We start from the raw sequence: 13,946 nt of genomic DNA, 5'->3' as shown, positions 1-13,946 counted from the left end.
ACAGGACAATGATGCCTCAGTCCCCTTCAGAGAAGGCACCTTGGGACCTCACACCGTTCTCTCAGTTGCCATCAGCTGCCCCGTTGTATTTTCCTGAATCTCATCAATGGTCTGAAATCTCTTTACTTTCAAGGGCGATTTTAGTTTTGGGAAAAACAAGAAGTCCCAGGGCACCAAATCTGGGCTGTGGAGGGTCTCAGTCACCTGGGTGATTTGATGTTTCACCAAATATCTCCGCACGATGCATGATGCATGAACTGGCACATATTCATGATGAAGCTGCCAATCACCAGTTGCCCAGAGCTGTGGCCTTCTGAACCATCTGCATAGTTTCCATGGAGGAATGTTCAAGATTAATGCAAAATGTGATGCAGATTCACTGCTCTACTTGCTCAGTCAGTTTGAATGCAATGGCCACACAGTACACAGGCTCACTCAGTGGCATCTACCACCCCACTGACCACTACAGTGAAGTTGTCAGTGTTCACACATGTGCACTCCAGTCCACTCTCCTTAGCTGCCAGGTTACATCGATGTCATGCAATCTGTTTTTATATGAACAATGGCTGAACTTTTTCCAGACAGATCTGGCATCCTGCCTTTTTTTAGCACCCTGGAAGCACTTACTTTCCTGGCATGGCCGTCTGCAGGGTCACCAGGACCCTTACGACTGCCAAATTAAATGACCTTTTCCAGACTTGCTTTGTCTGTGACATCAGTGCGGACTCTTTTACTCTTTATGAATGTAAATGTACCGTCATAGTAATCTTACCCTCTTCTTCTGGTAGATGTTTTTCTCATGGATTTTTAATTTTCTTTATTGACATCACTTTATAATCAATGGCCCCAAATTCAATCTCCAGATCTTGTCTGTAGTCATCCATATACTCAACAGATTTGAAGACCTTTTAATGTGTCTGGCACCAAGGTGACCACATCCCTGCCCTTAAGGAGAATACCAGAAGTCTTCCCACAGAGACAGGTAAGATGCTATATCTGTCAGGATTCCAGCAGGAGACAGATGGCACACTAGGCAGGGTGAGCGGAGAGATTTAGCAAAACATTTACAAAGGTTTGGGCAGAGTTCAGGGAAATCAGCAAGGAATGACAAGGGACAGTGAATTACTCTAAGGCTGGCAACAGAGGAGGAGAAGGTTGTCATGCCAAGGGCTGAGGGGGCCAGAGGAGGGAGCAGATGACAGAACATGGGCTCAGCTGTGACCCTGGATGAAGCCTGGGAGAAGGCTGCCTGATTGCAGCCAGGGTGTGAAAGGATGCAGCCTCTACCTCCACCGCCCAACCCCTCTCTCTCTCTAGTCATCAGTCTCCTCAAGTTGTCCCTGTTGGTTGAACCCAACCCAAAGCAAGGGAGCCTTGATGCTGTCCATCCAGGTCTCACTCCTGGAGCATGCAGCGGGGAAAAAGGTGGAGAGTGGATATGGAGAGAAACATGAAGAATATTCAGTATAGGTGCTATGAGATGACTGACATCAATCTATTCTTCCTCCCTTTTTCCTCATCATCTTGTCCAATAACAGTCCCTGGCTCTGCTGCCTTCAGCAAAGATAACTCAGGAGGCACTGCCTGACACAGAAGAAGGGAATCCAAGGCCTGCTGCCAAGCAACCACTCCACTCTCTTCCCTCTTTCCCTCCTTGTCTTCCTCCCTTTGCCAATTGCAACTTCTGTGCCTGCAAGTTCATAGAGTCTGCAGTGGCTGCCACTGCTTCTGGCCAAAGAGTAAAGGGTTCTTTCAGAAAAGAAGGCTCCCTGGTTCATGATGTCATCCCAACTCACACCCATGGCAACTTTTCCCAGTAAAGTGAAGACCAACTTGAGCTTTGTAGATGATCTTGAACTCTTATTTATCTTTGCCAACAATTTCCTGGACCTACTAAGTAAGCACATTAAAATGTCAGTGAAAACTTTTGCTGCCTTGTTGAACCCTTTTGGCAGATTAAATTGGGGGGGCAGTAGGAGCACGTGGACCACATAACATAATTCCTCATTGTCACATCGTACTGTGAGGAATGATCTTTTTTAAGGCTGCTAAGTGGGCGACTTTCATAATGGAGGAAATAACGACACAGGAAGGAGACTAAAATCTCACTGGGAGCCTTGTTCCCAGGGTATCCTCAGTGGGATTAGCATGCACCCTGGCCTTAATTCCTGTGCCATTTTATAATAACCCCCCTCCCCGGCCCTTCTGTCTGCGCCGGAAAGGCTGCCCACGGGAGCGTGCCAGGCAAGCACAACTGAGACGCACTCTAGCTCCGAGGTAGTATCTGATGACTCGGGCTTGGAAGCTGTCTCTTTAGACTGGACAACAGAACTGCTCTACCACGAAGGGAAGAAAAAGACATGCCGACCAAACCACACAGATGAAAGAAGAGAAAGAATCAGATGTTTTCCACTGAAGCTGCTGAGTTGAAGGCCAGTTCTGCCCTACTCCAATGGATTTCTCCCTTGAGTCTTGGGCCCCATGCTGGCAGGAGAACCATAGGAGGCTGAGTTTGTGGCTTGTAAGGAAAGGAAGCAAGTGGTGGGGAAGGAAAAGGGAAACTTGGGGTCAATGGACATAAAACCAGGAGAAAAACCACCATCAGTGCTCTCTTTGATCTTTTAAAAAATTATGCGACAGTTCACAGATTGTATGTGTTACGTACATGTCAGATAATAATTATATCGTGGTTACTAGACATAGCCACCCCCTGGCTTTATAATGGAGCATCACCAGACCTTTTAAGTTCCTTTGTATGTCCTCCCCCAGTCATAAGACACTCTCCTTTTTTGTGGATGTTCATAGTTTCACTACATAAGTTTATATCTCTAAGCCATATTTTTGATTAGGTTTTGAAAGTTTGTATAAATGAAACTAAGTGCATATTTTGACGCTTGCTTTTTGCTTTACATTTTTAAAATAATATATTTTATTGATTACGCCATTATAGTTGTCCCATTTCTTCCCCTTCATTCCCCTCCACCCTGCACACCGTTGAGTCTATGATATTCTCCCATTTATTTGTGGGCCATTCATTTTCATTGTTGTATAATCTTCTTTTTATGAGCTTCCTACCATTTATTTACTGCTTTTCATCATGTTTTTGATGTTAGGCTCTTCTTTCCTACAGGCTTTCTCAAATAGATCATTTGTGTGTGTGTTCAGGGTTGGGAGGAATGTTGTATTCTGTCTCCATTACTTTTGGATGGTCAAATAATCAATCCTTCTGATCCTCCATTATCTCTAACACAATCATGGTTATGTCTACCATGCGCATCTAATAGGGAAATGGATATAAAAGCATTGAAAAAATATAAATCCAAACAATAATCATCACTGAGTGGAGAGAGAGTGGTCAAATGGGTGTATGAAGACAAGCAGGAAGTTTAACCACTTGGTTCATATTGAGATGATTCTGTAATTGTTTAAGCCTCAGTTCCTGGAAATCTTGAGGTTCCAATGTAGCTTTGATGACAGAACAGGCCTCTAGAGCAGAGAAGAACTAAGCTTCGAAGTGTGTGATTCCTACTGTAGATATGGTGGAAGCATGCTCCAGGAGTGTGGTCAGAGAACACTTCCTGAGTGTTGTCCATTGTTCTCCTTCTTGCTGCTCAACATTCCCACCCTTTACCGTGCCTACCCCTCCCCCGCCATGCTGATGTGCCAGGTTCCTATCTGGGGCCTCCTCAGCCATCTGAACTTCCCTTCTCGTATGTTTTTGCTCCCCACTGGACATCCGATCCTATGTGAGTGTCCCGTGGGTGCTCCATATACCACATGTAGAGAATGGAACTCCTCAAGCTTTCTTCTGTCTGCTCCTCCTTGTGAGTGGTTTTGCCACCCAGGCCTTCTTCTGGAAATCCTAGGCTCACTCACTCCTTCCCTCTTCCTCACCATTACAGATGTCTGTCTCCTGTCTTGTGATGGAATCTCTGAAGTGTTTCTCAAATCTCTGTTCTTTTGATCACCACCACTGCCTTAAAGAGCACCCTCCCATTCCTTGTCTGGGCTGCTGCAAAAGTTCTGGAACTAGAATCCTTGTCTGTCACTGAGCTCAGGTCTCTCCTCCTTTATATCTGATCTCTGACTATCCAGAACCCAGGCCTGTCCTCCTTTGCCAGCCACGGAACTTTAACAAAGTCACTACATTCTCAGACTCAGTGTCCTCATGTGTCACCAAAGATGATTCTAATACCTTCCTCATGAAGTTACCAGATCAGATGACACAATGAATGAGTTTAAGTAATGCTTAATAGGGTTCCCAGCACACAGTAGATGCTCAATAAACAGTACTGGTCATTACTGTTCGTGCCTAGGCCTGTCCTTGCACTATCTACCTTCCGGGCAAAATTCTAGGGTCAAGAGAATGAGGGCTGGGTCCTGACTTCCGTGGGCCCTGGGAACTTTGGCCTTCATGGGTTCCTTCCATAATAAAAAAATATTAAAAATTATGTTATATGACTGCATTGCTATAATTTTAAAAGAAAATCAAACCTTTTTCTGGGTCCCTAAAAATCCTGGGGCCCCTAAGCCTTGTGTCTGCTGTGATGAATAGGTACATCCCCCATGAAAGGAACATGTACACCCTCTCTTCCTCCCTTTCTCTGTCTCTCTCTTTCTTCCCTTTCTCCCTCCTTCCCTCTTACTTCTCCTTTCCTTCCTGTCTGTCTTTCTTTTGTGTGATTAAGTTTTTTTTCTCACTGGGTCGTATTACATACTGCAGAACTGCCAAACTATTTTTCAAAGTAGCTGCAGCACTCCACACCCCCCTAGTAATGTAGGTTTAAAACCTAGCACTGGTGTTTGTACTGTACATGGGAAGAGTTCAGTTCTCAGAGATTTTTTGAACATGGTGAAAGTAATGTTATCGGAATGTTTGTGGCACATTGACATGGAACGAGAGATTAAAGACCAGGAAGCTTGTAGGAAGTGCAGGAGTAATTGAATTCTCAGCTGATGGTGCCTCTATCTGGGCTGGTGGCAGGCAGAAAAGATGTCGGAGTTCCTGAAGAGCATAGTGGACAATGGGAAAGATTCTCAGGCAGAAAAATAATGTTTACCTGAGTTAGACGCTGAGATGCGTGCTCAACCTTTGCTTTCTAATCTTGATATCATAGAAAAAAATTATTCTTTTAGAGAAGCAAAAAAGGGAATGACTGTAAGTCTTGTCATTATGTGATAAAGGGGACCATGTGATCTGAGCAGATCTGTGGGCTTTTGACTTGCCTGGAGATACCTTCCAGAGGCAGCCCACTGTGAAGGCTGAGGGAGCTGTCTACAGCCCTAGTCCAGGTTCTTCCTGCCAGTGCCAGCAGTGAGTCTTTTGTAGATAGAGTCCCTCGGTGTGTGTGTGTGTGTGTGTGTGTGTGTATGCTGAGGAGCTTGGGCATTTGAAATGGCCAAATGGAATGAGAGCACTTAACAACAACAGTTTTCCAGCTAAGTAATAAAACCTCTCATAACTCTAGGAATCAAAAGTTGCCCATTGAGCTGTTTATCTCCTAATGGAACAATAGTTACAAAGCTGCCGCCATCCGGGGAGCTTGCAGTTGCTCAGCGAGGCTTGTAACAGGGGCCTCCTACTCTGCTCGGCACAGGCATCTCTTTTATGGGGTTTTATCCTCTGTGATTTATTCTCAAGCATTTTGTATTCACTTTGCCATTTAGATGAAATGTAAGTAAAATCATAAGGTAAAGAACTCTGTCAGGCTGTTACACACTTTAAACTCATGATAAAATCAATCTGTATATTGTCCTCTGTTCAAATGAAATAAAAACACCTGCATTTTGGCAGTTTCCTGTTTCCAGCTTCTCTTGCCCCATGTTGTATCAAGTGTGTCCCAGCCTAGCTGACGTTGGTGGAGAGAGGCCAGCAGGTCCCAGTTCTGTCCCATGTCCTGTGTCCTCCTCGCTTCCCATTTATCTCAGTCTCTTTTTTATAGGCCCCAGTGCTCAAAATGGAGAGTTTTCTCACTGGTAGCAGGACCTAATCCCATAACTCACCATTGCTTTGCCCTTCCTCTCAATATAACTGTGTTCAGAGCATATTCCTGAGACTGATAAAATGAGAATATGTTTCTTTTCCTGTGACAAACAATGGTAAAGTTTCCAATGAAACTGCCAATGGTGGTTTTGAAATAATTCTTTTTTCCCCCTCTTTTCTTCTAGGCTTATCCAAATCCCTTGGGCTCATTGAAGGCTATGGTGGGCGGGGCAAAGGGGGCCTTCCTGCTACCCTTTCCCCAGCTGAAGAGGAAAAAGCCAAGGGACCCCATGAGAAATATGGCTACAATTCCTACCTCAGTGAAAAAATCTCACTGGATCGTTCCATTCCGGATTATCGTCCCACCAAGTAAGTTCTGGTTCAGACACGCAGTGGACCTGGCTAGATCATGTGGGTGGTACAGGCCCAGTCTGTGACATTTTCTCATGATACTTGTAACTAGTGAGGTGGCTTTTATCTCATTCTCCTCCACAACCCATAAACTGAATACTGTCAATTGTGGAATAATAGCTAAGTAAAAAAATTGCATTTTAATAAAATCCAGAAACATGTAGAAAGGTCTGCAATACAAAAATAATTTAAATAAAAACAGAAATCAGTTCTGGCCAAGATGGAGGTGTAGGTAGACACACTGTGCCTCCTTACACAACCAAAACAAGGACAACAACAAAAAACAACCAGAACTGACAGAAAATCAAACTGTATAGAAGTCCAACAACATTCATTCAGAGTGGTAGGAGGGGTGGAGACAGGCAGCTGGGCAGAGAGGACTTGGGGCAAGGCAGCGGTTGGCAGACTGGCTGGTCCCACATTTGTGTGCAGATAAACCGGGAGGAACAACTGGGGACCAAGACAGACAGTGCAACCCAGGGTTCCAGTGTGGGGAGATAAAGCCTCAAAACCTCTGACTAAAAACACCTATGGGGGTTGAGGCAGCAGTAGGAGAAACTGCTAGCCTCACAGGAGAGCTCTTGGAGAGACCCACAGGGTCCTAGAACATTCACAAACCAACACATCCGGGAATCAGCATCAGAAGGGCCCAGTTTGATTGTAGGCAGCAGAGAAAGTGACTGAAAACTGGTAGAGAGTGGAGCAAGTGCCATTGTTCCCTCTCAAACCTTTTCCCCACATACAGTGTCACAATGCAGCAACATGGGTTGCCCCACCCTGGTGAACACCTAAGGCTCCGCCCCTTACTATGTAACAGATGCACCAAGAAAAAAATAAAATGGCCCAAATGAAAGAACAGATCAAAGCTCCATAAAAAATACAACTAAGCAACAAAGAGATAACCAACCTATCAGATGCACAGTTCAAAACACTGGTTATCAGGATGCTCCAGGAACTCACTGGGTAATTCAACAGCATAAAAAAGACCCAGGCAGCAATGAAGGTCACATTTTGTGAAATAAAGAAAAATCTACAGGAAACCAACAGTGACAGGAAAGAAACCAGGACTCAAATCAAGGGTTTGGAACAGAAGGAAGAAAGAAACATTCAACCAGAAAAAAAATGACGAAACAAGAATTTTAAAAAATGAGGAGAGGCTTAGGAACATCCAGAACGTCTTTAAATGTTCCAACATATGAATCATAGGGGTGCCAGAAGGAGAAGAGGAAGAGCAAGAATTGAAAACTTATTTGAACAAATAATGAAGAACTTCTCCAATCTGGCAAGGAAAATAGACCTTCAGGAAGTCCAGGAAGCTCAGAGAGTCCCAAAGAAGTTGGACCCAAGGAGGAACACACCAAGGCACATCACAATTACATTATTCAAGATGAAAGATAAGGAGAGAATTTTAAAAGCAGCAAGAGATAAGGGGACAGTCACCTACAAAGGAGTTCCCATAAGACTATCAGCTGATTTCTCAAAAGAAACCTTGCAGGCAAGAAGGGGTAGAGAGAAGTATTCCAAGTCACAAAAGGCAAGGGCCTCCATCTAAGATTACTCTATCCAGCAAAGCTATCATTTGTAATAGAAGGGCAGATAAAGTGCTTCCCAGATAAGGTCAAGTTAAAGGCATTCATCATCACCAAGACCTTATTATATGAAATGTTAAAGAGATTTATCTAAGAAAAAGAAGATAAAAAATATGAATGGTAAAATGACAACTCAAAGCTATTAGCAACCAAACCTAAAAAAAATGACAAAAACAAACTAAGCAAACAACTAGAACAGGAACAGAATCACAGAAATGGAGATCACATGGAGGGTTATCAGTAGAGGAGCAGGAGGGGGAGAGAGGGGAAAAAGATACAGAGAATAAGTAGCAGGAATGGTAGGTGGAAAATAGATAGGGTGATGTTAAGAGTAATAGAGAAAATGTAGAAGCCAAAGAACTTACATGTACAACTCGTGGACATGAACTAAAGGGGAAGAATGCAGGTTGGAGTGGGTGTGCAGGGCAGAGGGGAATAAAGGCTGGGAAATAGGACAACTGTAATAGCATAATCAATAAAATGTATTATATATATAAAGTGTATATATATATATATATACACTTTTAAAAAGACAGAAATCACCATGATCTCATTACCTAGAATAGCAACTGCTAAAATCTTAGTATATTATCTTCAAGTCTAGTTTCTCTACAGATTATGAGCATGTAATATGTTTTTTATATTTTTTCCAATCAACATTATTTTGTAAGCATTTCCTGATGTTATTAGTTATGATCACTATTTTCATTGTTCAGGATTTATATTATTTTTATTTTTATTGTTATAAATAACATTTTTATGAATATTTTTTCACTTAAGTCCTTTGTGTGTATTAATTTTATATTCATTTTCTTAATCCACACTTGGTAATGTATAATTCTTAGATCACATGGTAAGAATATTTTTGGAGGCTCTAGACACATATTGTGACGTTGCCCTACAGAAAGTTTATGGCAATCTCCACCCCTTTTGGAATTTTACTTGGCTCTTCCCAAACTGGGTGCTACCATTTAAAAAATGTTTTGCCAACCTGATATGTTAGAAAGTACCTCCCATGATTGTTTCGGCTTATATTGTTTCGTCTGAGATTCTTACTTTTTGAACAGCTTGTTTGCCCCTTAGTTGTGTTATGGAAGGTCCTTGTTCTGTGCACTCAGATTTAAGAATTATTTATTTGCTCCTTGTGAAATAGAGAAATGAAACTGCTTATGGAATCAAGATGCTGGAGGAAAACCTATTTTCCAGGCAGGAGTCCACTTTGGCATCTCAAACAGATTTTTCGTTTTCTGTATGGCTTGTAGTGTCTCTCTTTTTCCATTCGGAGTGTGCCCTTGTTAGAGCAGATTATTTGTTTTTCAAATGGGCTTTGTACAAATCAGTTAAGTATCCTGGTTACTGAGAAAAATAGATTTGAGATAAAGAAAATTATCTTAAATGGATTTAAAATTGCAGGATTAGCTGAGGAACCTGTTAAGTCTCTCTCCCTGCCTAATAGGCATATATTCATGTGAATCACTAGGAAAACACACAAACACCCCTGTTGGAAGCTATTTTGTATTCCTAGACTTTTGCTCTCAAAAACATCTGGCTGTTTTCATTTTCTGGTACTCTCTGATTAGCCTTCCTTATTTGGACGTTGACAAATAAACAGAGTCATAATTTTTCCACTCCTACGAGAATAAAAATGCTTCCAACATGAAGCTACTGGAAATGGGTCAGTTGAACAAATATTAGTGAGCACCTATGACGTGCCAGATGTTCTTCCCCACTCTAGAGGCAGAACATCAAATAAGATACCGGTCTTACCTACTTACTGTTTGTCTAGGGAGGGAGACAGATGCGCGCAGGCTGATCTATTCAGCACAGTGTGATTTACATGGTGCGTATTAGGTCAGAGATAAACATAGCTTGTTGCAGGAAAGATGTGGGAAGAATTCCTGCTTAAGATAAAGCCTGAGCTTAATTTTGAAGCACTAATAAAGGTTGGAAAATTGAAGAAGGCAGAGGGACTAGGTAGGGGAACAGTAAGATCAGACTCAGGGGTACGTAAAAACGTGGGGTGCTCAGGGAAGAATACATAGCTCCGTCGTGCTCTGTAGTGTAGTATGATGGCTTCAGCATACCACTTATTTCTGGTCACTCCCAAAATTTTACTAAGATAAGAATTAAGGACTAGAGAGCGTGGCAACCTATAAGGAGCAACTAAACAGGTGATGGCAGTGGGGAAGAGTCACTACAAAGTTTTAGAAGATGGAAAGAGGATGGATGAAAGGTAACTGACAGAAAACTGGATGACGCTGAGACCCAATCTCCTGGGTGGAGAGTGGGCAAGAGCAGGAGAATGCAGTCTAGTTATACCTCAGAACTCCAACGTTTTGGGGGTACTTCCGACGGCAGGGAGGTGGGTTGGAACAGAAGGATTACAATTGCATCTCCAGATCCTTTCCTCAACTCTGCACACCTGAGTCTTTCCTTTTCTGCCTAGTGGATTATGGGAAGTTTACTCTCTGGAGAAGGTGCACTCTGGGTTTTAATTCATAAGATGTAGCCCAGGACAGAAGATAAGGTTGCATACTAAATGAGAACACCCTCAGCCTCATTATCCCTCAAGGTTTTTTTATACCTTCATAGTAAGTGTTTAAAGAAACCAGTCTGAGGAAACCATCTAGCATAAGAAAAAGGCCAATATATCTGATACTTGGGGGTATACCCCCTAAGTGATTGGGTTCTGCTCATTAACCATCAGTAGTAAGTTAGGCCTGTTGTTTAAGCTCCATTCAACTACACATAGCTGTTTTACTCTAAAATAAGAAAGGAGAGAGGATCCCCAGACATCTCAGGAGAGTGTCTGTTACAAAAGGCCTCAGCAACAATAAAATCAGAAAACACATTTGGAGAAAACAGACTACGGGCTTTAAACCTATAATTCATGACATAGAGAGATCATCAAAAGTTGTGTTTTATTCACAGAACAAGAGCCAAGTGCTATGTTAAAGTAATACTTAGAGAATTAAAAAAAAAAACAAGTCTTGGAAGTTATAAATGAGATAGAAATAAACAGTTCACTAAAAGGTTGGAAGGTAACATTGAAGAACTCTTCTGGAAGATAGAAAAAATAAAAAATAAAAGTAGGACAGAGAAGACTTAAAAAAAAGAATTATGCCAGTCTAGTAGTTCACCACGAACTAATAGGAATATCAGAAAATGAAGAGAGAAAACAGAGAGAAGAAAATCATCAAGCAAATGATACAAGAAAATTTTCTGGAACTGTAGAGTTTATAGATTATAAGATCCCACCCAATGCCTACATGATGAATGAAAGGCAAAAAAAAAAATTGAACCCAGATTAAGAAATGTAAATGTAAATTTTCAGAACAACATGGATGAAGAGCAAGTCCTAAAAGCTTTTAGTGGGAAAAGTGTCTTGAACACAGTTGGTATTGGATTTCTTAGTACAATATTAAAAACTAGGAGACGAGTTGAAAAAAATTATTTTCAGCTCACAATTCTATAGTCAGCCATAGAATAGTTGGGACCAAGAACAATCACAAAGTAAACAAATTACATTTCTGTAGGGTCTCAACAAGTTTACCTTTCCTGAATCTGTTTCCAGGGAGTTACGCAAGGATATGCTCCAGTAAAACAAACAAATATAATAATAAGAAAGAGAGTAACAATAGGTTTGAGGAGATGGGATTCAAACAAAAGACTACTGAAAGCAGATCCCAGAAACGTGATGAAGGGCTGTGCCAGGGCACTAGCTGTGTGGCAGGGCCAAGAGATCAACTACTTCCCATTGGAGCAGGAGGATGGAGGGCTATAGGAGGCAAATAACTAAGGGGACCAGGATTTAGAATTGTTTGCATACTTGGTATTTTTGACTACATTAAAATCATTAAAATTAATATTTTATTGAAGTATAATGGACATACGTTTTATTTATTTCAGGTGTATGTTAAAAAGATTGGATATTTGTTGACATTGCAAAATGACCATCATGTTAAGTCTAGTTAAAATCTATCACCACACATAGTTACAAAATTTTTTTCTTGTAATGAGAACTTTTAAGATCTATTTGTAGCCATTTTCAAATATGAAATATAGTACCATTAACTACAGTCACCCTAGTGTACATTAGTACCCCATGATTTATTTTATAACTGGGAATTTGTATCTATTAACTCTCTTCACCCCTTTCCCCACCCCAACAGCTCTGGCAACTGCCAATATTTTTCTTTGTATATATGAGATTGTTTGTTGTTCTTGTTAGCTTCCTCATATAAGTGAGATTGTATGGTGTTTGTCTTTGTCTGACTTATATTACCTAATATAATGCTCTCAGAGTCCATTTATGTTGTCACAAAATGGCAAATGTTCATTCATTTTTGTGGCTGAATAGTGTTCCAATGTGTGTGTATGTGTCTCTGTGTGTGTGTGTGCGTGTGTGTGACATTTTCCTTATGCATTCATCTACCAGTGGCCCTTAGGTTTCCAACTTGGCTATTCCAAGTAATGCTGCAATGAACATGGGGGTACATATATCTTTTTTGAATTAGTGTTTTCAATTTCTGTCAATAAATACCCAGAAATGGAATTTCTGGGTCATATGGTAGTTCTGTATTTACCTTTTGAGAACCATTTATACTGTTTTCCACAGTGGCTATACCAATTTACATTCCCACCAACAGTGTCCCAGGGTTCCCTTTTCTCCACACCCTCACCGACACTTACTATTCTTGTCATTTTGATAGTACCCATTCTAACAGGTGTGAAGTGATAGCTCATTGTGGTTTTGATTTGCATTTCCCTAATGACTAGTGATAGTTGAGAATCCCTTCATGTACCTATTGGCTCTCTTTATGTCTTCTTTGGAAATATTCAGATCCTCTGCTGATTTTTAAATCAGATTTTCTTTTTTTCTTTTTTTTGCTATTGAGTTGTATACTTTTAAAAATATATTTTGGAAATTAACCCCTTGTTTTAGATATGGTTTGTAAATAGTTTCTCCTATTCAGTAAGTTGCCTTTTTATTTTGTTGTTAGTTTCTTTTACTGTGTAGAAGCTTTTTAGTTTGATGTAATCCTACTTGTTTATTTTTCTTCCGTTGCCTTTGCAAGATTTTTTATTTTAAATTTATTTAATTATTTTTCAAGTACAGTTTTCTGTCTATTTCTCCCATCCCATCCCACCCCCCGATTTGCAAGATTTTTTAAACCATTGTTTCAGAAAGTTTGGGACTGAATTAGTGGTTGACACAGAAAAAAAAAAGCTTGTGAAAAAGCAAAGCAATTATTAGCTACACAAAAAACAAAAGTTTCTAAAGACAGGAATTGCAATCCCATGCACTCTATGGCTCAGCTGTGAGCAATACAGTCATGCAAATGTAAATAATGAATATTTACTTAACTACGAGTTATGGTATAACTATACTGGGAGAGAGAGGAGGAGGTGGATACTATCCACATGTGAGGTGGATAGTATAAGAAATTTAAATCTTTATCTTCAGAAATGGAAAAGCAATTGAGAATGTCTAAAATTTATACATCAAGAAATAATAGCATAACCATTGTTATTTAGAAATGGAGATTAGGTAAATGGGATGAGACCATATATGTCTTGTTTTAATAAAACAGAAGTTTAATTAAGCAATAAGTATAAACCTATACCAACAAGATAGGAAGGGTGAAAGTAGAGTAGAAGAAAGAGTTGGAGATGTAAGTTGGAGGACAGGACCACGTTGGCCTTTTTAGGTCATTCTGGCAGCTCTTTAGAGGAGGAACTTGAAGGTAGAATTTGATATAAATTTGAGAGCCTGCCCAGAGGCCATAAGCAGGGGCACCATTGTAAATTGTGGGCTCCAGAGCACCCATTGCCAACTTAACCTTTTTTTAAAAGGTTTTATTTACTTATCTTTAGAGAGGAACGGAAGGAGAGAAGGAGAGAAATATCAATGTATGGTTGCCTCTCGTGAGTCCCCTGCTGGGAACTGGCCTGCAACCCAG

General features: G+C 40.9%; 1 protein-coding gene across 2 annotated transcripts in view; it reads left to right on the top strand.

Annotated features, from left to right (window-relative positions):
• The window catches only part of GALNT17 (polypeptide N-acetylgalactosaminyltransferase 17), a 436,260-nt gene that overhangs the window by 148,905 nt on the left and 273,409 nt on the right, over nucleotides 1-13,946 (top strand). For both annotated transcript variants that reach the window (XM_037041732.1, XM_037041733.1), the window contains exon 2: nucleotides 6,169-6,352. In XM_037041732.1, the coding sequence (XP_036897627.1) occupies nucleotides 6,169-6,352 (184 nt within the window). The remainder of the gene's footprint in view (nucleotides 1-6,168; nucleotides 6,353-13,946) is intronic.

Source organism: Sturnira hondurensis, unplaced genomic scaffold, assembly GCF_014824575.4.
Source record: "Sturnira hondurensis isolate 20B ecotype Veracruz unplaced genomic scaffold, ASM1482457v3 Scaffold0003166, whole genome shotgun sequence".
Taxonomy (NCBI): domain Eukaryota; kingdom Metazoa; phylum Chordata; class Mammalia; order Chiroptera; family Phyllostomidae; genus Sturnira; species Sturnira hondurensis.
This window is presented reverse-complemented; position numbering and strand designations above follow the sequence as displayed.